The sequence below is a fragment of the Corvus moneduloides genome, chromosome 3, assembly GCF_009650955.1.
Source record: "Corvus moneduloides isolate bCorMon1 chromosome 3, bCorMon1.pri, whole genome shotgun sequence".
NCBI classification, from domain to species: domain Eukaryota; kingdom Metazoa; phylum Chordata; class Aves; order Passeriformes; family Corvidae; genus Corvus; species Corvus moneduloides.
This window is the reverse complement of record NC_045478.1, coordinates 11,305,478-11,332,761: the sequence shown is the minus strand read 5'-3', so window position 1 is coordinate 11,332,761 and position 27,284 is coordinate 11,305,478. Positions and strand designations below refer to the sequence as shown.

Below are 27,284 nucleotides of genomic sequence, written 5' to 3'. Positions count from 1 at the left end.
ACATACAAGCCATTATCACCATCCTTTATAGACATCCTTTCCTTATTGAAAGACCTTGTCTTCTTTTACCTCAGGAACTATGTTTTCCCATTATTTTTTTTAAAAAGGCACAGCTAGGTAAACTTCAGTGTATTTGTTGTAAACAAGAATTCAGCTGTGATGGCCAAGCCAGGTTACATATCCAAAGTGTAATTACTGTGGTGGTAACCTGTGTAATGAGAGATGCTGCATTCAGCATTTCCACAGGAGTTGTAGTTTATATATTGTGCGTCCAAGGCCCTACTTTAGACACATCCTGCTACAGGTCATGTTGTAATTTCAGGTTGGTTTGAGTTAGACAAGGTACCAGGAATTTCCTACCTGCCTCGCTGAGTGATTCAGTAATTTACTGTCCATCTTCTGTTAACAAGGTTCTGTGTTTTCACACAGAAGGTTCTATGTTTTCATAATTAATGGAAAACATCATTTTCAGAAATGCAGTATGCTTAATGCACATGTATATTTGACTTCTCTTTCTAAGAACTGTGTCAATAGCCTGGTAACCAGGGAGCTGACACTGATAAATTTCTTACCTTCTGCTAAATTGAAGATCTGTTATGGTTCACATATTCCTAGCAACATTTTCAGATGCTTTTAAATTAAAATGCAGTATTCTACTCTGACTATTCATACTTTACTACCAAACTCAGCATTAAAAAATAGTAAAAAAACTCCAGAGCTCTAAGCTCTGTTCCTGGCTCTGCAGCAGATGCAGTGTTTCCTGAAGTTACTGGGTTATGCTGCCTCATAAATCCTTTAAAACCCTTTGACTTTTTTCTGGTAATAATTTTTATTATTAGAAATATTCTATTTAGTGAATTGAAGGCACTATGTTGCATTATATGAAGTTATTTTCTCAGGATAATTAAGGAGAGGCCCTGCCATTCACAGATAAAGTTTATCTTCTTGAACTGAATAAAAAGAATTGAAAATTCCCACTGACTTTCTTAAATCAAAAGAGCATAGGACAGTCCCCAGGTCTGGAATACAAAAGTAAGCACAAGAGGGCTCAGTTTCCAATCTACCTCTCGCCCGTGACAATGCAAAAACATAATACTGCAGCAGTAGTTCCTCTGATTTGCATGAGAGGCAAGACTAAGCTTTTGGAGCTAGTGCAAACCCCATGTAAAACTCAGTTGAACGAGACAGTTTTCATCCAGCCAGGCTGCAAATGAAACCCAGAGTCCTGCACTGAGGCACATGTAAGTCAATGGGAGTGTGAAAAACTGTGATTTGTATGTGGTTTTGTGCCCCAAGTGGAAACCCGTGTGCTGGCTGCTGTGATGGCCATGGATGGGAACCAGCAAGCACTGCAGGGGCTGCAAGTGGTGTTGCAGTCCCTGTCCTATGTCCCCTCTTGCAGGCTGGAATGGGTGGGATTGCAGCAGGCAGAGTTAGAGCAGATTCAGCTCTCACTGACAGAAGAATTGCCTTTCTAATCACCTTTTTTTTTCCTTTTTCCTCAAGAAAGTACCTGAGGCTGAGTTACTCTAAATTTGTCCCACTTAAATTTGTCCCAGCTTAAATTATGAGCATTTCTTCAGGAAGAACATTGAGTCCATTTGCCTTTAATAGGGTCCCCCTGGTGTAACTGCTGGCAGAATTTGGTTGGATGAAGGCAATTCAGGGAAGAAAACAAATAGTGAGGATAATGGCCAGCCCCTAGGGATGGAAACGTTACACAAACACGACAAACACATGCACAACAGTGCTCAGGCAGGGTATTGTTGTTTCCAGTTTAGATTAGCCAGTGGCAGCTTGACTTTGGATAGGCCCACTGTGTGCTTTAAAGAGCCATAAAAAGGATGTAAGCCATTTTATGGGGGGGTCACAATCCCTTCTGATGTAGCCATATGTTCACTCCTTCAAACTTCTCACTCCATTCATTCCATTGGTGAAAATCCTCTTATCTAAAGAGGAATTTAAAACAACAGTTTTGTCTTGAGTTAACTGATTACCAGCAACTTTGAAGGAGTTAATATTTTAAAAGACTAATGTGGACACTTTGTAATGATTTTTCCCAAATACAAATATTTCTAGTTGACCCTTGGCTAGAGCACAAGATATTATGAGCCAGCCTTATGTATGCCACTTTCCCTAACAGTCTTTGTCTCACAGTCCTTTTAAGCTAGTGAGCAACAGTTAAAACCCTTTTGCAATATTATAAACCACTGCAGTGCAATGAAGATGATGGTGTTATAGCTTAGATTTCAACTCTTTTCCTCACTGCCAGGAACTAGGCTCGTGCCCACCATAAACAGCTGCCAGCAAGTTTTTCTGCATCAGGAAGATAGAAATGACCTCTTTCCTTTTCCAGATGATTGAGTCAAGCAAATTCCAGGGCATGTTTTAAAATGAAGTTGCTAAAACCTGCCAAAAAAACACAAGTCAGCCCTCCATGTAAAAGCATGATCATGGCTCAGGGGAGTTGCTGTGTTTTAGAGGAAGCATGTGAAAAACTGCTTTGAAAAGGGAAGATGTTTCTTCAGACATCTTAGTGCTCATGCAATGCTTATGTGAAAAGAAGCCATGATGCATCAAATACAAAAATAAACACAATTCCTACATCTTGTGATATTTCTTGATGCAGACAAAATAGAGAAGATGCCTGGGTCTGCAGAACACTGGGAGGAGAGAACTGGCTTTTCTAAATGTGCTGCCCTCAGGGGACTGAGTCTGTTGTTTAGAAAAGAGCAATGCAAGATCATGCTGATGTAAGGAGCTCTAAGTTATGATAATGCAGATTGCAGCTTGACAGCCTTGATGAGAAGCCAAGACAGCATGTTTCTGCCCTCCCTACCGTGCAGAGCAGCACCATGGGACGTATCCAGTGCCCACAATAGGCACTGAGGACAGCCACCAGTGTCACCAGGCGTGTTGACATAGGCAATAAGCCTACCATTTCCCCCTCTGTCACTACAGATGTCACTGTGTGCTACAGAAATGTGTGTGTCCTTGCTGCCCAGGCAGCTGCAGCTCACCTTCCTGGGCAATTTTCAGCAGCTCACTTTCTTGCCTGTGATGGCTGAGGTTGTGTAACCATCTGATGGGCTGCTGTGCTGCAGTGTAATTTCCAAAAGTCAGTAACAATATTTCTGCAGGATCTTTCAAATTTTATGCTGAAATCTCCAAATGACCCATTAAGATGACCTCATTTGTCTTCAGGAAGTATTCTGTTCACATTCTTGTATTTGAGCAGTTCTGACGAACTCACTTTGCACTCAGTGCATGGCTTTGTCACAAACTTTCTGTAACTAAACGTTGTTCTGTACTCCTGGTTAATTATGGTTTTTGAAAAAGACGTGTAGTATAAATGCATATTGCTGTGCACAGCATTGAAGGGTTGATGTAATACCTGGAAAAGACATATTCTGCAGTGATTAAAACTTCTGTGATTAAAGAAAGAGAAATGTGATAAATATTAATTAATGCTATTATACCTCATAGCACGTAATAAAAATAATCCTTTCTGCCCAGCAATATTATCTTAAGGGGATGACAGTAAACAAAATCAGAGAGAAATGTATTCTCTTAGGATCCTCTCTGTCCTCAGTCTTCACAACTGACAACTCTTATAAGACTAAACAATTATTACCAAAAACACAACAGCATAGTAAGGATTTGTGTTGCCTCAAAAACGTTGAATTCGTTGAATTCTTCTTCTTAAAATATGTAATGAATTCTAAAAATACCCACCACAAATAAATCTGCCCCCAAAACAGAGGAGAATTTTATGCAGTATTTGTGTAAGACTTTTTTTCAAGGTAAAATTGATTAGGAAAAAATTGGAAGAAATAGTTACGAAACAGATTTTTTTTTTTCCCTAATTGTGCTTATGGTCATGATGATGATGTTTTAGAGTACTTCTTCTTAGTGAAAAGTTTTGAGAAGTTTGGCAAAAGTGCAGAAAATACATTGTGTCAAAATTTGTAGTGAAGGAATAAACCTCCACGTTCGGTGTCGGCAGTTTTCAAAAGGACATCACTGAAACAGACGAAATGTTTAATTGCGGAAGGCTGTCGCAGCTGTGCTTTGGAGTTACACTGGGAGCTGGCCTGGCTTCCCATTGCCCTCTGCCTTTAACTCGGGCAGAACTCAGCCCTGATACAGCCAGACAACTACTCTGGGGCATAACACGGAAAACAAGTTACTTCCCTCTGCAGCGTGTGGGGTACGCTCCGCATCTCAGGCTGTACCGCCCGGAAATCAAGCTGCGTATGTGCCGCTTCAGCAGAGCGGCGCTGGGAATCAATGGCAGATCAATCCCTTCGGGCTGGCAACTCCGCGCAGTGCCGGCCCCGGCGCCGCACAAAAGCAGGACGGTGGGAGCCCCGCAGCCCAGAGTGCGGCCAGGGCGGCAGGGGCAGCGCTCGCTCCTCCGCGCTGCCGCAGCCCTGGCTGGGAGGCGGCCTCGCCAGCCCGCTCCGCCCCGGCAGCATCGCCCCTCGGGACGGGCTGCCCCCCTCCCGCGCCTTCCCCGAGCCCCAGGAGAGCGGGGACTACCTAGAGGTGCCTGGTAGGTGCCTACGCAAGGGAGCGGCGCAGCCAGGTCCCCACGCGTGCTCCGGGCACGGGATCGGGGGTTGCGGGACTCCCCGAGGGAGCTGAGCGGGACTTGCCCGGGCGCGGGGAGACCCCGCGGGTGCTGTGCGGGTCCGACAGGCAAAGTGCGGGAACCCTCGGGGAGAGAAGGGGAACCTTGCGGGTGGGATCCCCTGCAGCCACGGAGCAGCATCCCCGGGGCGTAGAGCGGGACTTGTGGGGAACGCTGACCGCCCGGGCATGACCGGCGCGGTGCCCCCCGGAGGTAAGGCGGCACCGCTCAGGCACGGTGCGGAACCACGGGGAGCGGAGCGGGACCCCGAGGGCGCTGCGGGACCCCAGGGGCGGAGGCAGCGCCCGTCCCGCTCCGCGCCGGGACGGGAGCGGGGCGCGGGGCCGGGGGATGCCCGGGGCCGGGGAGGGGACTCGCCTGAGCCCGCCTGCGCCGCCTGCGTTCCCCTCCCACCTCGGGCGGCCCCGCGGAGCCGGGCGGAGCGCGGCGGGGCGGCCGGCGGCGGCCGCGGCTCAGGTAGGCAGCGCTGCCCCGGCCCGCGGCTGCGCGGCTCGGCGGGGGCAGCGCGGAGTCCGGCGCGGTGCCGGGGGTGCGGTGTCTTCTCCATGCGTTTTGCGGGGCAAACAGTCGGGGGAGGAGGAGGAGGAAGAAGAAGAGGGGGGGCAGGGGATGCCGCCTAGGACAGGGGGAGCCTCGGCGGGCTTCGCTGCTCCGCCGAACTCTTGCCGTGACCCGTCCGGCTCGGGACGTGCAGCCGCCCTCCGCTCCCCGAAGGGAGGAGGCTCCGGAGCGGGGACGCGAGCACCGCTCTGGCCCTCGGAGGGACCGCGTCCTGCCGAGCTCTCCGCGGCTGCTTTGTAATGGCCTATGCGGGAGCGGATCAATAGCGATGCCTCTGAGTCCTTTCGCATTGCAGAGCTCTGCCTTGTCTTTTAGAAACTCGTTTAGATTAAAAAGTAAACTAGATTTAAGTAGCAGTGGCTACCGTAATGGCAACAGTAGCCTCTGTCGCTAAGGTTATGTGGGAGAAGTTTCTTCACTCGGCGTGTTCAATTTAAAGTAGACTTAACTACGCTGGGAATAGTTAACCAGATTTTAGAACTAAGTGGATTTTGAAGGAGCTTTCTCTTTCTAGAAATGATTTTTTAATGTACATCTGTAGGACAGTGAACATTCTCTTTGCTTATTTTCTGGATTTTCTTGCCTGCGAGATGGCTCTGTGTCAGTACTATTTTTCATTTGCCTAATGCAAAACACAGCTGCTGGTTGTTCTGGGAGCTGAACTCAGCGTGTCTGCTGGGCAAGGTAGACCTCAAGATCTGAGCAGCGGCAGTGTATTGATTCCATTAGCGGAATTTACAGATCTATGGACAGATTCCTGTTGACACAGTCACTTTCCCAGAATTAAAGTTCTCCTCCGAGCTCCTGTCGCTGGTCTAGGCCAATAGATGGCATAAGGCACTCAGGCTAACGTCCTAAGGGGACAGAGGGAGCAAGAATACCTTTTTTACAGGAGCCAGGAGCTTCAGAGGGGATGTGTGAGTCAAGTTCTGGGTGTCTGACTTGGGACACCTTGGGCAGATCTCATTTTCAGAGAAATGTCCTGGACCACTCATTCTTGTTTTCCTCAGTCACAACTGCAGCATTTCCCAAAATCCTTCTCTCCTCTAATCGGTTAGGGTTAAATCACCTACAGTTTTGGGAGGATTTGATCTGAGTTGATATCCTAAGCCACGAAGTAGAGGTGGCTTTTCAGCTTTGCAAGGTGTATTCAATATCTGCTGCTGGGGGGAAGTTGCCCATTGCAGCAGTGTTGAAATCAGTAATCATTTGGGGGAATAAAAGACAATTGGCTTATAAGGAAGGCATTTTTTAGTTTCTGTATCTAAATTTCTGTTGAGATAGCACTGTGGATAGACAAAACTGATTTTATGTCCTGAAATTGTGTAAATTATTTGAATACAGGTAGGTAGCTAAATGATGATAAAAGAACTTTAACTGACAGTAATCATACCTAGCTTTTACAAGGGTGCTTCTTAGCTGTAGGTTTCAAAACAGTTCTTTTTAAAAAAGAGGCGCAGTATCATTAGATTTTTTTTTTTTCAATTTCAGGAATTAAAATATGGGGAAGGTCCAGAAATAATATCAGATTTTTTAAATCAAAGTTCTTTACTTGTCCGTTAGATCTGCTTTATACAGTCTGGACAGATTTGTTTAAGTGGGTCTTGCAATTAAAAAAGAGTAAATCCATATATATTCATAGCAGAGGACATTAAAGCTCTTTTTTTAGAGACCTTCTTCCTTATCTATAAATGTCTGTCTTGTTACCTGTCTCAGCACTAAGGCAACCCACAGAAACTGTAGCAGCCCTTCAACTTCCTATTTGTGAGTGTGGGCAAAAGAAAATCAATGAACAGCTTTCAGCTGAGCTGATGGAAACTCCAGTGTGACCCCTAGCATTATTCCTGGGACAGGTGAGGTCAGATGTTTTACTAAAATGTCCTTTGTAGAAACAGAGAGCTCCTGAAGGAGAAGCAGTTCTTTGCTCACCCGCTCTAGGACTTAGCAACTTTCCCAGGGCAAGAAGAATAAAACCACCTTAAACCTGAAAAGATGATAAATCAGTATTTAGCCACCAGTATCACCTTAGTTGTGCAATTACAGCCATAGGCAGGATAAAATCAACTACTAACACTCAGTGCCAAGACCATTCAGCCTCAATGCAAAACAAGGTTCAGCAGTGACTGAGCTGAGCTGCAGAGGCACCTTAAACCTGCGTGGAGAGTGGAGGCAGCCGGGCTTTCCCCACTCAGCACCGGTGCATCTGCCAGAGGTGTGCTTTTTGTTCTGACTGAGCCCCCAGTCCTGCCTCGGTGCTGGGATCACTGCAGAGACTGCTGCCGTGGCTGCCTGCTGTTGGCATCCCCGTCCCTGCCAGCTGGGCAAGCTGAGCCCACATGCTCTCAGGTGAAATAAGTGCTGCTTAACAAGGAGGGCGTATGAAGGACAGGGTATGGTGTGAATCAGGGTCAGAGGTAGAAGGAGACTGTGTCCTGTTGGGCAGCCTGACCTTCACCTTGGTTACTTGAAAACAGGTTGAGATCATGCTTTCTGTCTCATCTCCTGGAGTCCCTGTCTAAGCCCATTTGTTTGCAGCCTGTCTCCTGTCCCAAGGCTCTTGATTTAAGGAACTTGTTTACTTCCTATGGAGGCACATATATTAAAAATCTGCCCAAGGCTAATGACTAGAAACAAGGCTCAGGTCTCTAAACTCGCATCATTCTCTGCCTTGCAAACTTTCAGTTGTAGGACATCTGCCAACGACACATAATAAAACAGAGCTCATGAATAAATAAAATATATTCCACTAATCTGTGGATATTTTCTTTGTATCTTGCCTTTGCCCCATCCCTTTGTTTTTATTTCTTGCTTTTCATCTATTTTTTTATTTCTGTTAAGCCTTGCCTTTTAATTTATGGCATCATCTTATTTTCTTCCTGTGTTGCCTCTTTACTTTCTGAGGGGAAAGCACCCCAAGAAAACCAGGCAGGATCCTGTCAGTGCCATTGCCTGGTTCTGTGTGGAGGACCAAATCCTCAGATGACAGAAACTGTCCTTGACCTGTTCCAGACAATGGTTCTGCACCAGTTAATGCCAGGGGATCATCTGCTTCAAGGTACTACCTCACTATGTTTCTCCATTCTTTACCGTTTTTTCTTTTACATACCTCATTTCCTTCTGATGCTTTCCATTTTCACATATTTTACTGATTCTTCTTTCCTTAATACTGTACTTTCCATTTTATGTGAATGTGTTCTGCTCATCTTGTCTCATTCATAATGTGCCTGAAGTCCTAACAGCACTGTGTTAAACGGCTGTCATCTGTCATTTGTGGCTCATTTTTCTTGTAAGGGAGTTGTATGTGACAGTTGCTTGTAATGGTTTACTTTTGTTTTTCATTCTGTTTTAGGATAGATGAGTTCTAAAATGTTTGTCTTTCTTGCAGAGGGAGATGGTGTTGATCATGTTGGTCCTTAGTTTCTGAGGGAGCTCATTCCACAGTAATTTTCAAGATACATCTGTCTTCTGGGAAGATGAACTTTATCATTTATATTAGAAGGTCCCATTGTGTTCACTATTCTTGTTTTGCTTAGTTTGCTGTGGATTTGGGGCCATTTGCTGTGTTACAGGTAAAGCCTGAGACCTTGGTTTACATGCACTGCTCAGGTAAGTCTGGAGTAAACATCGTGGTCTCTGTGTGCTGGTAATGTTGATACAAAGTTTCATTGAAGGGTTCACTAATTTTGCTCTCTCTAAATTGTTTCCATCACTGATGTCTGTCTGATGGGTATTCCCAATGTCCTTGATCATAGCACAAATTTCTGTTCTCCATCTTTTTATTCATAAACTCTCCAGCTCATCTTCCTGCCCTTCACACTAAGATGTCTTATCCATTCTTCCTTCCCATCCCTGACAGCTGAGTGGGGACTGAGGTGAGATGTCTTGGTTTACCAGCTCTCATACCTGCTGAGGAATTTCTGGGAGGGGGCTCCAGGGGAGGCCACTGTGGCTCAGCCCTTCTGACTCCCTTTTGTTCAGAGCAGCCATGTGCCCTGGCTGCAGACATCAGTTGGACCTCAGCTTGCTCAGTGTCTGTTGCCATCTCCTCCAGGTAGGTTTATGTCTTAAAAGTTGATCTTGGGCAGCGAGAGCTGCTGGATTGTGAATCCAGACTCAATCCACGTGCAGATAGACAGCCTGGCACCATCCTCCCCTCTGCCAGCAGCAGCAAGAGATGTTGTCCCTTCTTGCCTTGTGAGGTGTTGTACTGTGTGAGTGCTCTGGAGATGCACCTGTGCAGCTGGAGCTGTGTGTGCTCTGAACAGGACTATATTAGGGTAAAGGCTAAGAAATTAACTTCTCTTTTTTCCTTCTTTTTGAAATTTTTTGCTCTTATCAGGCTGCCAGTAAAAACCAGCAAAGTCCACATGGACAAAATGGAGTGTGGCTTGTTTAAGGAGAGGAGGATAGGTTATTTATGAGCTGAGCCAGAATTTTCTTCCCCCTTTTTCTTCTTTTTTTACATTTTTGTCCTTTGTTCATCAACTTGGACAACCAGTTTAGATGCCAACTGATATATTAAAAATAGTTTAATTCTTCCATGTGTTTATTCATTCTAGCCCAGAGCTACTCTAATGAGAGGCTCAGAGCCCAACCTGTGCAGAGGATTGCTTGCTTTCTCTTTTGGTTGTCACTAAAAGCAAAGATAGAGACTTCATGAACTTGGGAATGTTGAAGTAGAGCACTTTGACCTGCTACATGACATTGAAAAGGTCACATCTCAAGTCTCAGGTTTGGCTTCCAAAGCATGGTGCTCAAGGCATCGGCCTCACAGCGCTTAATAAAGTGCTATGAGATTTATGGACAAAAACTATCTCGTATGTCAATCTTGTAAAACTTAGTATTGGCAGTTTTCTGCCCCATATAGGAGGAGTCTCATATTTCTGTTTTTTATTCTTCGAGCCTAACAAATTGATTGCTGATGTTCATGTAAGTACAGGCAGGTTATCTGTGGGAGGCAGATAACCAACTCAGGAAAAATCTATGATCGCTTCGATTTGCATAGATTTGCATAGAGGAGTTAAGACACAGCCTGGACAGTTTCATAAAAATTGGAAGCACTTCTGATTGCTCTGCTGTGCTCCTTGCTTCTCTTCTACCTCCTCTCCTTCAGCAGACAAGAGCTGTTGCTGCTTCCAGCAGTGTAAACTGCTGTGAAGGCTTCGGCTCTAAAACCTTGGTACCACAGTGGGGTGTGTTACTGAGAGCAAGGGGTTTCTCACTCCTTATTTCAGTGAGAGAAGAATATAAACCTTATAGTTTGTGAGATGCAATTATAAATCTACAATATTAATTTTGTGGACAATTGCTGTCAATCAATATGGTTAAAACCAAGACTGGTGGAAGACTGGGTATGTCCCAAGGAAGTCTCCTTTTTATTGAAGGCTTTGTTCTATCATATATATATATATATAATTCTTCAGTTCAATCAGTTACTGCTGATTTAATTAGATTACAATTCCAAAGCTGCTTTGAAATTTTATGAACTCCATTTATTGCCAGTTGAGAGAAGAGCAAATAGAGCCATAAGTTAGGTTTTCATTTTGAAAACAGCTCACTCATTACTGCAGCACAAATGTAAATTAGTCCTCCACGGCTTAGCTGTAGCTAGTGACAAGCAGTGAATGATGGTTTCAACATGACATTTTAGGGGCAGACACCTTTTCCCTTGAATAAGCTGCTGAACATGATGCTGCCTTGTATATTCTTCTTAAGCTAAGAAGATCTGTGTGTCTTCCTGTCCAGTGCGATGTTTGCTCTGAAAAGGACAGCCAGCATGGATCAATACTGCTCTTTTAACTCACCCATGAAATTGCTAAAAGCTTGAGCTGGACAAGGAGGATAGAATGAGTTCTTGGTGATATTTTAGCTTAGTTCTATTAGTCTGGAAACAGTAATGTTGTTTATGTTCTCATTGTAAGCTGTCCTTTTCAGGGAGTCATGATTTTGTTTTACAGTTTGCTCTACGTTCGGCCAGGCAGAAAGAAGTTTTTCCCACTTTGATCAATTTTTTATAATGACAGAAAAGAACAAAAGAGAGGACAAATTAGCTCATAGTATGTTTGGTGCTCAAATAAGAGTTATTGTGGATTCATATTGAAACCTGTGAATCCTGAAAATGAGAAAAGCTTAATCTGCAGGCACTTGCTGCTAGGCAAAGTGCTTGTTCCTGGCTGCTTCATCCATTTCCTGACTATGAAGGCAGCCTTTTCTGAGGCCTTCTGCAACTGCTAGAGGGAGGGGATGTGTTTCAGTCTTCTTAAGCTATCACTTTGGAGCTGAGCAAAAGCCCCAGTTTGAGGCAATACTCAAGCACAATTTTATTCATTAGCTTGTAAGAAGTCCAACATGACTTGAAAAGACTCCTTTTGATTGTGTGTATTCAACTCTATCTGAAAACTTTGGACCAAGTCTCTGAAAAATTTGGACCAAGTCTCATCTGGCACCTCTAAAAGTTCCTGGCTCTGAGACTTGGGTCTTAGGCAATCAGACATGTTTCTCTTCGTGATAAATATTACTTATTTCAGATGATATCAAGGGTTTATGTATTCAGATACAACGTCTGGGGACTGTGGGAAAACTGCCTCACAAATGAAATGAGAGGCCAAAGTTGTCATTTTCCTCTCCAGAGTTTTACTGAGCACATACTGAAGTACTTCATCCAAAAGAAGACAGAAAGAAAAAAACATCATTTCAATTATCTTCTTTTTCTTCTGTAGAGAGTTGTAGATTAGCACTACCCTTAAGACCAAACAAGTTTTTGCCTACAGTGATGTTCAGTGGTCCTTTGCTTCAAGCAGCAGCTTATAAAGGGAAACTACCAACTACATCCAAATATGTATTGCTCTTAGTTTCTTCCAGTGCACTGCATATGCTTAATTAACTCTAATTCTTGGAAGACATGTAGTCAGGATCTCAGATCTTCCTTTGGACCTCTTGGTATGTGTTGCCTTCAAAATCCCTGGGGCTCATTGTGGGAGTTTATTAATCTATCTAGCAGAAGTTTAGCCCAGGTAAAAATCTAAGAAAACCCTTCTCCTGTTAAAGTCTTTCGCAAAACATCTGCTAATTTTGTGGGATTGGATTTATGCAGCCACACTCCTTCATTTTTCCTCTCTGGATATTTGTGTGGGTGATTTTAAACATTGGAAAAATATATTTGTAAAAATAAGGTGGGAGAAGGAAGGGGACAAAGGGCTGGATTCTGACCTGAAATTTCTTCTAATCTGTTTGGGCTTTGTATCTGTTCCAAACTTTCTGTCGTTGGAAGACAATAGCGAAAATTGCACCAGAGTAATTTTATAAGGTCTGACACTGAGTTGATTAAATGGCTGTGTTGTTATGGGCTGTGCAAACACATGAATTAGCCAGAATCCAGCCCACACACATAGCACCTCCAGTACCTTACAAATTGTGCCAATGTGTGGTATTGTTTGCATGTGTAAATCCAGGTGATAGTGTCTACTCAACACTTCCTGGAAAAACAGTGGGTAATTATACTGACAGGTGCTGAAATGAATTGCACTGGTTAGGACTGATGCTTGTTTTGTGAAAAAACTTATTTGCTGGCTCTTCCTTTTTGTGTGCAAAGACAATGCCTCAGCTTCTTCTATGAATATTCAATTGAACAGTGGTGCAGTGATGCAATTCTATATCTTAACCTGTCATGTACTCACTTCACACATTTTCTGGCAAATGTCCTTTCTGCTGAGTGCTTTGTGGGGACAACCAAGTTGAAATCATCAGGGAAAATACCTTTGTTTTTTAAGGACTGAAATGTCTAATAATACTCTGATACACTGATGGGATGCTGTTTTAAGGGCTGTCAGCATCCTGCAGAAACTCCATCTGGGATGAAGCAACCCCATGCAACAGTGTGGGGGCTGATTGAATGGAGAGCAGCTCTGTAGAGAAGGATATGGGCATTGTGATAGGCAGCATGTAGAACACAAGTGAGCACTGTGCCCTCGCAGTGAAGGCCAGCTGCATCCTGGACTTTATTAGCAAGCCTATAGCCAGCAGGTCCACAGAAGGAGTCACTGAACCCAAACTGGAACAAAAGAGTGTCTAACTAGGCTTTAGGAGAAATATTTTCACTGTAAGAGGGGCTGACTGGACCATTTTACCAGAGAGTTTGGGAAATTTTGGAGATGTTAAAAAAATCAATTTGCCCTAACAGACTTCTTTAACTGAACCAGCTTTGAACACTGGGTAGGACAAAGGGACCTCCAAAGGATCTTTTCACCACAAATTAGTTTGTGATGCTACCTGGAAAGTCAAGAGTTTGACTGGTGTAACTAAACAGGGTCCAGTGTAGGAGCAGTGAGCATGTACCAAAATCTGAGTGCTCCAAGAAATGGAGGTTTCTGGAGGCCTCCGTGTGGGTAAGGTTTGCACCGTGGCTCTGAACCCTACATCTCTTGCAGATATTTTCTCCAGCTGCCTCCACATATCCTTCCTTAGCCTGTGGTCTCATGTCATGCATACTAGCACATTGTAAAAGTTACTCGGATGCTTTGAAAGTGAATGTTGGACCACGGCCGACTGCAGAACTTGGATGTAAGTGAGGTTTGGAGCTCTGCTTCAGAGTTGTCTTGGGTCAAGAGGATTTATATTGAACAACACAGATTCCTTTAGTGAGATTAACATGCTGCAAACACAAATATTTTTACAGGTTTGCAGTTAAAGGTTTCGCTCAAAATATCCACAATAACAATTGCTTGTGCTCTTGTTGCCTGAGAGACTCTGAATATCTTGGAGAACTTCACTGTGGTAAAGAAAACCTTTGTTTATCTCTGAAATTAATAGAATTTTTCCAAAACATAAAATAATAAATACAATGTAACTTTATCTACTCAGACTGCCAAGTAAAATTAAATATATAGCAAAGGAAGGAACTGAAATGTTGTGGAGAATTTGTAAATAGCCTGTTTCTGCTGTCCGTCCTCAGTGACTCCATCCCATTCCAAATCTGCTCTAAGTGTACACATTCAAGGGCCTGAACTGCAGCATGCTTAAGTAGATGTTAGGAAAATAATTTTGAGAGAACAAGGGCATTCAAGCACTGGACCAGATTCCACAACCTCTCTGGATAGGCTTTATCATGGGACATTAAATAAATCTCTGCCAAAAATTGCCTAGAAGTAGCTGATCCTGCCTTGAGGTGGTGGAGGAATTGAATTATATTACTCTTCAAGGTCCACTCTAAACCTATTTTCTGTATTCAATAGTATATTACTAACGTAAGCATCTTATTTATAAATGAATAAAAAACTACAACCAATAGGCTGAGGTAACACCCAGGACAGTATTGTAGGCAGAGGTTTTTTTTTTTTTTTTCAAGCAGTTTATCCTGAAGCCAAGACTTTGCAGAATAAAGCTGTAATGGATTCAAAAGTTATGTGTAGCCAGGTGAGTGGCTTAGCCCTGTGCTCTGCAGCTGAATTGCCCTTTTAGCTCTTCTGCTCCTGTGGCTGCTGCTAGTGAAGGTGTGGTTGATAGCACAGGTAGGACTGATTTCAGATCTCCTAACAGTTTTTTCTGCTATAATGTGTTACAACATAATCCTGGTGTTTATGTTCATATGTCTCTTCCCAGTTTAAGGAGCAAAAATCCTACTTCATGGGGTGCATAGATTTTACATTGTTCAGAGCAACTTTTTCACCCAGCAAAACTGACTGTTGTGATTGGACTTTGTGTCCTTTAAAAATATTACCTTGCTTCCAAAAATGAAAAAATTGAAAACAAAAAACAGGGATAAGAAGTGGGAAGAGATGATCTCGGAACAGAAGTGATCAACAGTTCTGCCATCTATACTAGGAATTGGAGGACAATTCATCAGACTCCAATTAGGAAATGGAGGATGGACAAATGAATGGAAAACTTTAAGTATCAGATCAGTCTTCTTTGCAGTGAGTTAAATCTTAATTTTAACACTGTGTACCCCTTCCACAAGAGATAAGAATATTCTGAATTCCACCAGGGTCTGCATTATTTTCCTAAAAATGGAAGAGTTATGGCTCAGTGTGGGGATAATTTGCCACTGTGCAGAGGCTTGTGAACCATTAACACTCTCCTTAGAAACTTAGGAAAGTCTTCAACGGTTCATGGCCCTGTGTATTAGAGAAATTGTTCATCCCTCTATGTTAGGCCTGGAGGATTTGTGGTGGGATAGATGGGGCAGTTTCTCACCTCTGCCATCATAGCCCCTTGATACAACCATGGACATTGAAACTGCACTGTAAATACAGGAATAGTATTTAAATTTTCTATGCTAGATAAATATGTGGGGGTTTTGTCTTTTTTTTTAATTAGCTGCTAAAGGACTGGTCTGTCAGAATATATTTGACTGCTGGCTCTGAGCCCATATGTCTCAGGGTAGCAGTACCTGGAGTGGTGTGGATAGCTATTGAGGAGACTGTGAAGTGGGTAATGGTGTGAGAGGGATGTGGGCTTGTTTGTAGGCAGCTGATCTGCTGTGTGACTTCAGGGACACTGCTCTCTGTGTCTGGATATCTGCATCATTTTACTTGCTTAGGTAGGTAACCTTTCAAAACCAAACTACCTCTGTAAGTGAATTACAGTTTCACCAAGGATCTTAGATGCTAGACTAATCAGTGAAGGGAGAATGCAGAATTATTTTTAATAAGTATATTAGTATATTTTTATTCTGCATCACTTTTATCTATATGGAAGCGTCTGATGTTGGCATCATGTATAGGATGTTTTTGACAACTAGTGGTACCACAAATTACCCCAGTAATTGTGATGATAGGATTTTATGTTTGTTGTGATCACTGGAGAAGTACTTGAATGGAAACAATGGGGAACTCAGTGGAAAATGGGGTACAAAATATTACTTTATGGAAGTGATCCATTGAAATTGCCCTCTCTGCAGAGGTACCTAGACCTATAAGTTACAATGTCCACTTCAGATAGTACTTCATGATTTGAAGCTTTACTCTTGATGGGTGCCATTAAGATGACCTGTCAAACAAGATTATTGCCAAAATAACCTGGAGAGAAACAATTTCTTTTACCATCAAACCACAGCAATGCTGGCCTGCTTGTAACAACGTCTTTGGTATCTTCTCAAATATTTCTGTGAACTTCAGCCATTGGGACTGTACAACTCAGGGAAGTGCTTAATGTGGTCAGCTGTCTGAGCTGTCTGTAGAACAGGTATTGTAACTGCAGCATTCTAACTGTGCTTAGATGGTGGGGATTTATGGGGAGGTTTTCAAGCAAGCACATTTTAATCTGTCACTTCCACTTAATTGTGGATAATGATCTTTTAATTTATATGAACAGAATATAAATTGCAGAGCCTTTGGGAACATTGCAAGCTGCAAGCCTTGTTAACTCTCGTAATGTGTGTTATCTCCACGAGCTTTTCAAGTCAGAGAGAGAATAACTTTTTTTTTTTCTTTTTTTTCACTTTAATCATTTTACAAGGTGACATTCTGATAACTGGGTGGTATTAGATGTTGCTACTTGTTCTTTATGTATATGAGAAAGCAATTCAGATCACAAACTGCATTCCCAAGGAAGCTTCTGTCATGTGGAAGCTACAGCTGGTGTGTTTTCCCTTGCCCCTTTCTCATACCCAACCCTTGGCATGTACTCAGTCCTCACCAGCATCCTCACAGTGGAAGTAGCAGAATTTCACTTTGGGAGGATTCATTTTAGCTTGTATTAGTCTCATGGAAGTTACACACCTTATGGTACTACTCCTACAGGCTGCTTATCTAGTCAGGGCAGAGATGGACCCCATCTCTGGTGATTCGCCCCCAAAAACCTGTGCCTCAGATAAGTGGTGTGAACCACGGCCTGCAGGTGCTTGTTCTTCTATTCTTGCTTGTGTTCTTTTACTCTCAGTTGTAGCAAACTGTAATAAACTTCATTTATTCCTTATCATTCTTTTGGAGGAGGTGTTTTGGGGGTTTTTTTAACCCCCTGTATTTGAAGATCATTTTTCCACAGGTGCAAATATTTAGATAATTTTACATTTGAATGTCAGCAATGCTTCTAACAGCTATTGTTGTTTCCAAATGATGAGCATCTCTTTCTGATCTTCATTGTATTGCAAAGCTGCACAAACATTTGGCACAAGTTCAGTTTCTAAAACAGCCTGGGGCCAGTAGAATTGTACTGGAGGGAACATAGCCAAAAAGCTTACATGGGAGTAACATCAGAACAAAATTTGGCCTGGATATTTCAACTCAAACTTTATTTACCTTTGGTCTTCTGGGAGGTTGTACTGAATCCATTTAAAAAGAAATGTAGTTGCATAATTCTATTATTTTCATGGCATTTTAATGCAATATGCTGCACAAAAGATAGTACTGCCAATGGAATACAAAAAAATAAATTACAGCTGAGAAAATAATTTAGCTGATGAATTTATCCTCTTTGCCTCACAGAATATCCATAACCACAGAGTGGTTTCTTCAGATGGTCTTGCTATTTGTGTTAGATGACTTTTTAAAGTTAACTTCTGCCTCCATAGTCTGTGAATGACTTAACGATTAACTTTGCTATGTCAAGTATTACAAAGGAGAGTTGTATGTTGCAGCTTATATCACAGTGAAAGAGGCCGTGCCAAGTAATATTACCTTACATTTTTCCTGGCTTAATTGTGTTTGCCAAAGCATTTATTACTGCCCAGCTGACAGACAACAGCTTAAGTCATCCTAACTGAATTTCAGTCCAAATCGCTAATTGTGATTGATCAAGTAAATTATATATGCATTTAAATGTTTTTCTCTGCTCAGTGAGTCAGAAAGTGTAGACAGTACTTCTAGGTCGTGCATCAGACAAGTATTTGCCCTATAATGAGTGGAGAAATTCAAACACTTAAAAAATCAGTGAAGTGTTGATCCTGAGCTGAAGGTTGTTAGGGTTTGTTATCCACAGCATTTTAGAAGTACTTAGGTGTCAAAAGCTGCACGTGTGTAGCTTGGATGATTTGTAGAAGCTCTTAACTGTCGGGAAATTAACAGAAGTTAGAGCCCAGGTGTTTGTCTGCATCATTAGGAGACAAAATATGGTTCCTGGGCATGGCTGAGTGCCAAAGTAAGATTCTTTAGACGGAATTTGCTCATTACTGAATTGTCTGAATTGGGAGCCCTGAAATGGAAATCTACCAAGATCATCAGATTCCTTGGGAAAAAATGATTTTGAGCTCTGGAAATACTTTGTAGACTTACCGAGATTTGCGTGCCCTTTCAGGTTCATGTCAGTGTTATATCCCTTGTGACTTCACTGTGAGCAGGACTAGGCCCTTTTATTTACATTCCTTCAATTTAGAGGAAACCATGCTAAAATGTGAACTTAGTCTTGAGAGGTTCATGGAGTGCAGCTGTGCAGGAAGCAGGAGGTGAGGCTAAGACACCATAACCATGAAGGAAACTCATAGAAAATCTATAGGCATGTGGTTTGAGTATTTTTAGCAGCAGAGCACAACAGCTGTGAACCAGGTCAACTTTCTTTCTATTGTGCCTGGATAATCACAGATTAATGCTAATAAAAATGAAACTGCCCCCGTCTGGAGTTACCTGTAGCCAAGGTGGTACCATGCTCAAAGATACAACACATGAAAAAAGATGTTCTGAAGCTTGTGGTGTAGGACCTCACAGAGAATGGGCACTTTGTGTAGATACTGGGCAAAACATAACTGAGAAAGAGAAACTTTGCTGACAAATAAATGTGTAGTAGGGCAATCTACATGGTCACTAAAAATCTCTTAGTCGTTTGTTCCACAAGAGGTTGGAAACCACAGCACTTTGGGGTATGCTGTACATCTGTGGCATAGCTGTCTCAAAGGAACTGTATATGCAAGCTGTCTCCCTGACTCCCCCTTTGAGAGCTTTAGGGATTTCACAGCGTGCTAAAAGCCCAGAAATTTTCAACTTCCCTTCCTAGACAGACAATGGGCCTGTGGCCTCACCAACAATGTGTGACTGCAGAAGCACTGGCTAGAGCCCATCTCCAAATTAGACTGGGAAGAGTTAGATCCTGTCATTTTGTTTTTTTATTCTAATGTTTGTATCCTTTTCACACAGCTTTCCTTATTACTAGCTTTTATTTAGCCCTGAAGCTTAACATTTGGAACTTCTATTTGTTGGGTTTTTTTATCTTGGAAAATAATGTTCATTCTTCCAGTAAGCATTTTTCTTCTGTGTCTTGTTTCATTTTCTATTCTATATGAGTTCTTACCCAGTAGCTCACTGAAACAACTAAAACAATTAAAGCAAACAAGTAACAAACATCTGGTATGTGTTTATTTGCTCTCCTATACTCTCTCCAGGGCAAGAATTGTGTGATTTGGAATGGTTACCAATTTATGTTATCTATATCTGCAGAAGATCAAAGAGGTTAATGTTGCACTTCAAGTTGAGATTTTCAAAGTTTGTGGTAGCTTTGTGTTCTTAGGATGTTCATGACACAGGCCTTGGCACTCCAGGAAAACATAATTTCTAGCTGAGCAGAGTTTTACCCTTGAGGAAAAACGTTTCCTGAGTGAGTAAAGGGTTTCCTTGAGCGGAGAGCATGCTGTGCTGAGACAGAAGTTGTCATCAGTACTCATTGCCCTGTGGCTTGAATCACTTGTTAAAATGACACAAATTGTTCTGATGGTACTTGGCACAACAATGTCCTGGTCCATGGCTCAGGAATCAAGGTCTCTGCAAGTCAAACAAGACATACTTCAGATGATGAAGCTCCTCTTGACATAGTTACCGTGAATCTTTCTTGTACGTTCTTTCTGTAACCTAAAAATCTCTTAATAGTAGTAATACATTAAGCAGGTTCCAGATCATGGTCTTTCTAAGCAAGATCCACTTTCTCTCTGTATTTTGCACAAATACAGTACCCTCAAAATAAAGGAGTAAATTATTGCTCACTGAATTTATTATACAAAACAATTTCATGGAGGCACCATTATGAATATCATCTGCATAATCAATATGGTTTTATATTGCTGTCTCAACAGTAAGTCAGTCTAGTGTACTAAGAATTTGCTGAGCACTAAGGTCTTGCTTTAGTTCTTTCTGGGTAAAACTTGCTTTGTATTTGGCATTACTTGTCATGGTGAAAAGAGCCCCCAGATTGGACAAGGGGTAATGGCTTTAAGCTGAGTAAGGGTAGATATAGGTTGGATATTAGGAAGAAATTCTTTACTGTGAAGGTGGTGAGGCACTGGCAGAGGTTTCCCAGAGAAGCTGTGGATGTCTCATCCCTGAGAGAGTTCAAGGCTTCAAGGCTGGGTTGGATGGGCCTCTGAGCCACCTGGTCTTGTGGAGGGTGTCCCTGGCCACGTCAGGGAAGGTTGGAATGAAAAGATCTTTCAGGTCCCCTCTGACCCTAACCATTCTGTTGTTCTATGACTCTGTGGTCTGAGATCTTGCCTGGTTTTTATAGTGCTCACTAACACTGCCAGTGTTCTCATGTTAATGAATTGCTAGAAGTGGAGATTTTATTGACTAAAATGAATCAATAGCTAGAGGTTTTTTGACTTCCAGTCACCCCAATCCAGATTTATGATTTTTTTTATTTATAGTGGTATAAAACAGAGCTTGGCTCTAGATCATGAGTGAAGTGTGGTAATGTTTTTTAGATGAATCTTGCTGCCCTTCTTCTGTGAGGAGAGATCAGTGCTCTTATTTTATGTCTTAATGATTTCTAAAAACTGAAGCCTTGGGAAATGTCTGGATCAACTGTGTCTTACAACCATTCTGTTAGCTAGTAAATACCTGCCTTCAAACTAAATCTTAAGGTGCAAAATCCTTTCAATATTGTCGTGGTTTAATCTCAGCCAGCAGCTCAACCCCACGCTCACTCCCCTGCAGTGGGATGGGGCAGAGAACCAGAGGGGTAAAATGAGAAAACTTGTGGGTTGAGATAAAATAGGTAAAGCAAAAGCCACACATACAAGCAAAGAAAACAAGGAATTCATTCACCCCTTCCCATGGGCAGGCAGGTGTTCAGCCATCCCCAGGAGAGCAGGGTTCCATCACATTTAATGGTGGCTTGGGGAGACAAACACCATCACTCTGAGTGTCCCACTCCTTTCTCTCTTCTTCCCCCAGCCCTACATGCTGACCATGACACCATATGATGTCATCTCTTAGGACAGGAGAATTTTGATACTATCTTATCAAATTTAAAATGAATTGATTTCCATATTGAATTGAAATAAATTATCTTAGTTTACATCAATTAACGTTTAAATGTCAGAGATCAAAAAAATTTACTCTCCTCATGATCTGAAGTTAGATATAATCTGATGGCAAGTTTTGGCTTGACAACAACTCCTTGGAAGGAAAGCAAGAAGGCAGTTCTGTAAAGGTTAACTTACTAGTAACTATAACTCCCTTTTGAATTCAGTTTCAGCTGAATTTATAGTAAAATACGGAAACATTTAAACATCCTTCTGTCCATCTGAAGGTGTCCACAGTTATTTGTTGAGGAAAAATTACTGTGGAAGTTCCATCTCTGAAAGCTTCTGTTTCCAGAAATGACACTTCAGCACCAACTTCTCAGCATTGCTTCAGTGGTTGTAGCTATGCTGTGGCAGAATAGGAATTGCTTCTGGAACTGACCAAGGTTGTAAGAGGGTTGTGATGCTTCAGGTGAGTAGGAAGGCAGATTGAAAAATACCTGAGGCAGTGCAGATACCCAAATATGTACTACAGCATTCTGAAGTCAGGAATTGGAAAGCTTCAAATGCAGTTTTGATATGTTTTCAAGAACACAGAATGCCCTTGTGTGGATTACCCTAGAAGTAAATAAATTGATATGTCAACAGAAGTAATTGCTGTTCACATTCAAACAAATAACATTGGAAGTAGTGGATTGTAAATTGCAACATCATATAAATTAATACAACTCTTCTGAAACTGTGATTGAGAGAAACCTGCTCAAAAGTTTTGCCCTAAATATTTTGATTGATTGACATGTTCTCTTTAAATTTAAGATTTTTTGCATCATTGAAGTACATGGATTTCATGACTATTAATATCATTGTGATAGTAGAACAGAGACCGACTTGTAGATGAATTCAGCATTCTTCCTTCACCCTGGTAAAAAGGAGACCTAAACCAGAACCTACTGCTTTCAAATTTGCTAAAGCTGTAAACCAAACTGATTTAAAACTACACCTGTGAAATGCTGAATAAGGGTATTCATAATTTAATTTCTTTTTTTGTTTGTTTTGTTACAGCATCTCACAGTAACTGGAGATGGAGAAAACAATGTGTCACAAGAGCAAGACTGAATTAAATGCTCTAACAATATCTTATGTTCTTTTCAGGTTCAATGTAATCTCATTGGGCAACAGCAGTGGAACTCATCTGTCCAAAATGGTTTATGGTGAATTTTTCCACAGACCTGGCAAAGACGCAGAGCTTATAAATTTGAATGTGGGTGGCTTTAAGCAGTCAGTGGATCAAAGCACCTTGCTCCGATTTCCCCATACCAGACTGGGAAAACTTCTCAAATGCCATTCAGAAGAGGCCATTCTAGAACTTTGTGATGATTATAGTGTGGCAGACAAGGAATATTACTTTGACAGGAATCCTTCCTTGTTCCGATATGTTCTGAATTTTTATTATACGGGCAAACTTCACGTTATGGAAGAACTTTGTGTCTTTTCCTTCTGCCAGGAAATAGAGTACTGGGGGATAAATGAGCTGTTTATTGATTCCTGCTGCAGCAATCGGTACCAAGAACGGAAAGAGGAAGGTCCTGATAAAGACTGGGAGCAGAAGAGCAATGACAGTATAGACTCCTCCAATGAAGAGTCATCCATATTTGATAAAGAGCTAGAAAAGTTTGACAATCTGTGTTTTGGTGAAATAAGAAAGAAGATCTGGGTTAGAATGGAAAATCCTGCATACTGCTTGTCTGCCAAGTTAATTGCCGTGTCATCCCTGAGTGTTGTTCTGGCATCAATTGTGGCCATGTGCATTCACAGCATGCCAGAATTTCAAAGGCTGGATGCCAATGACAGGGAGATTGGAGACCCTGTGCTGGAAGCTGTGGAGATTACGTGCATCATCTGGTTTACTGCTGAGCTAGTGATCAGGCTCTTCACCGCTCCAAGTCAAAGGAAGTTCTGGAAGAAACCACTGAACATCATTGATTTTGTCTCTATTATCCCATTTTATGCCACACTGGCTGTGGACACGAAGGAAGAAGAAAGTGAAGATATTGAGAACATGGGGAAAGTGGTTCAGATCCTGCGGTTAATGAGGATATTTCGCATCCTGAAACTGGCCAGGCACTCTGTAGGGCTGCGGTCTTTGGGCGCCACGTTGAGACACAGCTATCAAGAAGTTGGACTTCTGCTTTTGTTTTTGTCAGTTGGGATTTCTATTTTTTCGGTGCTTGTCTACTCAGTGGAGAAGGATGATGACTCGTCAGAACTGCAGAGCATCCCTGTTTGCTGGTGGTGGGCAACCATCAGCATGACCACTGTTGGTTATGGGGACACTTACCCAGTCACACTTGCTGGAAAGCTGCTTGGCACCCTCTGCATTATCTGTGGGATACTGGTGGTAGCACTTCCAATCACCATTATTTTCAATAAGTTTTCTAAGTACTACCAAAAGCAAAAAGCCATTGATAGAGACCAGTGCAACAATGATCGCAAGGAGAAAAGCAATGACCTCCCCTATTTTAACATTAGGGATATTTATGCAAAAAAGATGCACTCCTTCATTTCTAGCCTTTCTTCAGTAGGAATTGTAGTCAGCGACCAAGATTCAACAGATGCCTCCAGTATCCAAGATATGGAGGATGTTTATAACACAGTATCTTTAGAGAATGGTACAGGAAAATGAGTTGAATCACGATCACTTCTCTTTATTTCTCTTCTGATTCCCAGTAAATGTGGACCTACAAACTTCAGTGAATTCATTAAGAGCAGTCGATTCTCAGGGTACTTAACTCTCAGCCATATTTGGACATTCTTTGCTCTGAGGATGCCATAAAAGCTTCATTGTTTATATGAGGCTTTAAAATATGCCTCATATAGTGGTTTAGTTTTTAAACAACTAATGTTATGCATTTTTGGGGAAAAAAGTTGGGAAAGCAGTTTTAATTGTGAGATAAGTTTGTTTTGTGGGTGTTGTTGTTTGATTTGTTTCTTGTTTTTTCCCCTGAAGCATTCTGATACCTTACACAGAATTTGCTTTTATAATTTGCTGCTCTTCAGGTAGAGGTATATTACAAATATATAAGAACTATTGCACAAGTTAGTGAAGTTTTTACCTGCAAATACATTAGATAAAAGAAGAAATTGTGTACATGTAAAACTGTGCTCACTAACACATTTATGTAATTTTAGATTTGGGAACCCATTTCCTAAGCTGGGGCAGAGAATATCTTGGTACATATTGTTTCTACTCCATGGAAGCATAATATTTAATAATTTCTTTCCAAAAGCACAATACATTTTTAGTTTGTTAAAAAAAATGATTCCCATCGTGCCTATATTTTTCCTAGGATCCAGCCATGGCCAAGCTCTGTCAGGTCCTAAAGGGTTTAAATCATAAGTCCCAGGATGAAGTGTCTGGTGTAGGCAGGATATGAGCTTCTTGTACCATTTAGCCACCTCTCCTGCCATTGTGACCCTGACCAATTCTGGTGCCTGGAGGGGATCCTGTTGTGATTAAGGCCACCCTGGTGGCTTCCCCAGAGACTTTGATTTGTGGGCACTAAAGCAAACATCTGTGGTGATCTTCAGAAGTTATTGCTCCCTACTGCCAGTGCTGCTCCTTGCTGGGAGTTGCTGCCTCAGTGGTAGGAGCAGTGTGAGCAGCACCTCAGCTGCTCTGGGTCTCTGTCCAGGGCTGTAGTGCCAAGCAGTGGAGTTGTCAGGACGAGCTCTTCTCTGCCATATGTTGCCCACCAGAGATGTAGGGTGGGCACTGCAAGTGGGCACCTGTATTGAAACTATTACAGTTCATTTTTCTATAGCTCATCTGCTGGTGGTGGCAGCTTTCCTGGTGTGTGCTATGGGCTGGAGCAGTGCTCACTGCTTGGCAGAGTCCTGCAGTTCTGTGTTCCCCTCCTCTCCAGGGATTTCTTAAGCAGCCAGCTAACTCTGCTGTGTTTCAAACAGAATCTTCTAGGGCTATTTAAAAGGAAAGCCAGTCCTTGAGCTTAGCATAGAGCAGTGCTGGGGAAGCTCAAGGACCTTATATTGTTAAGTGGACCTTATAGTCCATAGTGTTTCTGAACACTCATATTCTTTCATTTGTCTGGTGACTAAATTAGATGCTGGGCAACAGAGAATTGAAGGCACTGTGATGTCAATATTTTCCTTAAAGAGAGGTTTGACTATTTTATTTTTTTTAATATTATTGGGTCAAATACAGCAGCCTGTACTGAGTTTCTGTTCAAGAAGATCAAACTCTGTAGGAACTGACTTCAAAACTGAGTAAGATGCCAGAAGATGGTAATTGATTTTAGCCACTGCAGAAGCTTGATTTTTCATGTGCCTGCCAGATTTTCTACTGCAAAATACATTAAGTAAGTAGCTGAGGTGCACTTAAATTTACTGAGGCACAGAGCTATAACCTCTTTCTGAGATGGAGAAACAAAAAGAACAGGATCAACCTATACATTGTAAAGATGTGTCCCTCAGGACTGCTATGCATCAATATAGTGATGTGGGACTTAAAGAAAATATTTTGAGCTTTGGAGAAACCTCAAAATTTGACTTGTTACTTGCTGACTGTTGTAAGGGTATGTGATGCTTCACAATTAAAGATAATTCTTCCCATGGTTAGTGTAGGAATGCCAAAAGGGAAAGTAAGCCCAAATGTTATTTGTTCTTACTCAACAATTAATATTAAAAAGATGCAATGACACAAAATATTAAATATGTATGTGCATATGAATCTAATAGGAACCAGCAGAATAACAGCAAAAAAGTTACTCTCTGTCCAAAGAAAACCTCTTGGTGGTCTCCATATAAAGATATATTACATTGCCACTGAAAATCAAAAGCAATGAAAAATATTATAATGCAACAAAACCTGCAAGGAAGTGTATTAAATAGTTGAAAAAGCGCTACTGAAAAATTTCATTTTGTGTATGAGGCATTACTCAAGGATCACAGAATACACAACTTTGTGGATTAAATTTTACTGACTGGTAATTTGTCATAAAATTGATAAGCTTTTGATCGAACTCATGAATCAGTCTTAAGGCTGTTACATTGTTTAAGTTCCTCTGACTTTTTTAATGCATTGATACAGCTTGCAGCAAAGTGAGATATATGTTTTGGAACACATCAGAAAGTAAAGTATATATCCATGTATCATTCAGTGTACTCTATTTTGATTTCTGTGATGAGATCTTGGCCTTTTTCAAATCAGTTGTATCTTAAAAATGGTTTTCTTGTATCCTTAGCTCTTTGCTGGAATAAATCCAGCACCTTGATTTCACACAGGCATAACTGGGAGCAGGATGTGAGCTGTGTTTCCTGCCAAAAGATACTCCTCTCAAGGCAGAACTGCAGTGCTGTGACATGCACTGGTGCTAGAGAGTGTCACAAGCCTTGAGTGCCAGGAGGAAGCGGATAAGAGCAAAGATTGAGATACTGCACATTCTAGGGGATTATTTCTTGAATTTGTCTTCTTCCTTGGTCTACAGTGGCATATTGTTGATTTGTGATATCAATGTCAACAGAAGGTATATTGGATATTGTTTTTGTTTTCCTGAACCACATGTTTTTTGCTTTAAAAATGCTTCACCATCCAGCTGCTCTGCTTCAGACACCAAAGCACAGAGAAGATTACTGTTCAGGCATGCATCCCATTTTGTATGGGAGAGATTTGTTTGTTTTTGTACAAAAAAATTTAGTGGCATGTTGTTGCTTTCTTTTTATTGATGCCAAACTCTTCCCTTTTGATATCCAGTATTTCCACAGGAGCATCCATCTTTGCATGGTTTTCTCTAGTGTATAATGGGAAGGCAGCACTGCACTGTATTGCAGTTCCCTGTTTGAGAGGCTTCCAATTGGCAGGGGTATCACCCCACTGCCCACAGCTCCTGCCTT

At 41.9% G+C, this 27,284-nt stretch overlaps 1 protein-coding gene across 3 annotated transcripts; it reads left to right on the top strand.

The window, feature by feature from the left end:
• Window positions 1-4,276: 4,276 nt before the first annotated feature.
• Window positions 4,277-26,543, top strand: KCNS3 (potassium voltage-gated channel modifier subfamily S member 3). Of its 3 annotated transcripts, none has more exons than XM_032104500.1 (2): window positions 4,277-4,555; window positions 22,527-26,543. In XM_032104500.1, the coding sequence occupies exon 2, from the start codon at window positions 22,576-22,578 to the stop codon at window positions 24,055-24,057; it is 1,482 nt and encodes a 493-aa protein (XP_031960391.1). In that variant the 5' UTR covers window positions 4,277-4,555; window positions 22,527-22,575; the 3' UTR covers window positions 24,058-26,543. The 3 variants fall into 3 exon arrangements, with proteins under 3 accessions (XP_031960391.1, XP_031960392.1, XP_031960393.1); XM_032104501.1 differs by lacking the exon at window positions 4,277-4,555 and adding an exon at window positions 5,088-5,110; XM_032104502.1 differs by lacking the exon at window positions 4,277-4,555 and adding an exon at window positions 8,099-8,270.
• Window positions 26,544-27,284: the final 741 nt, after the last annotated feature.

Bases quoted from the DNA above. Each gene is read 5' to 3' on its own strand.
- KCNS3 (XM_032104500.1), top strand. From the start codon at position 22,576: ATGGTTTATGGTGAATTTTTCCACAGACCTGGCAAAGACGCAGAGCTT.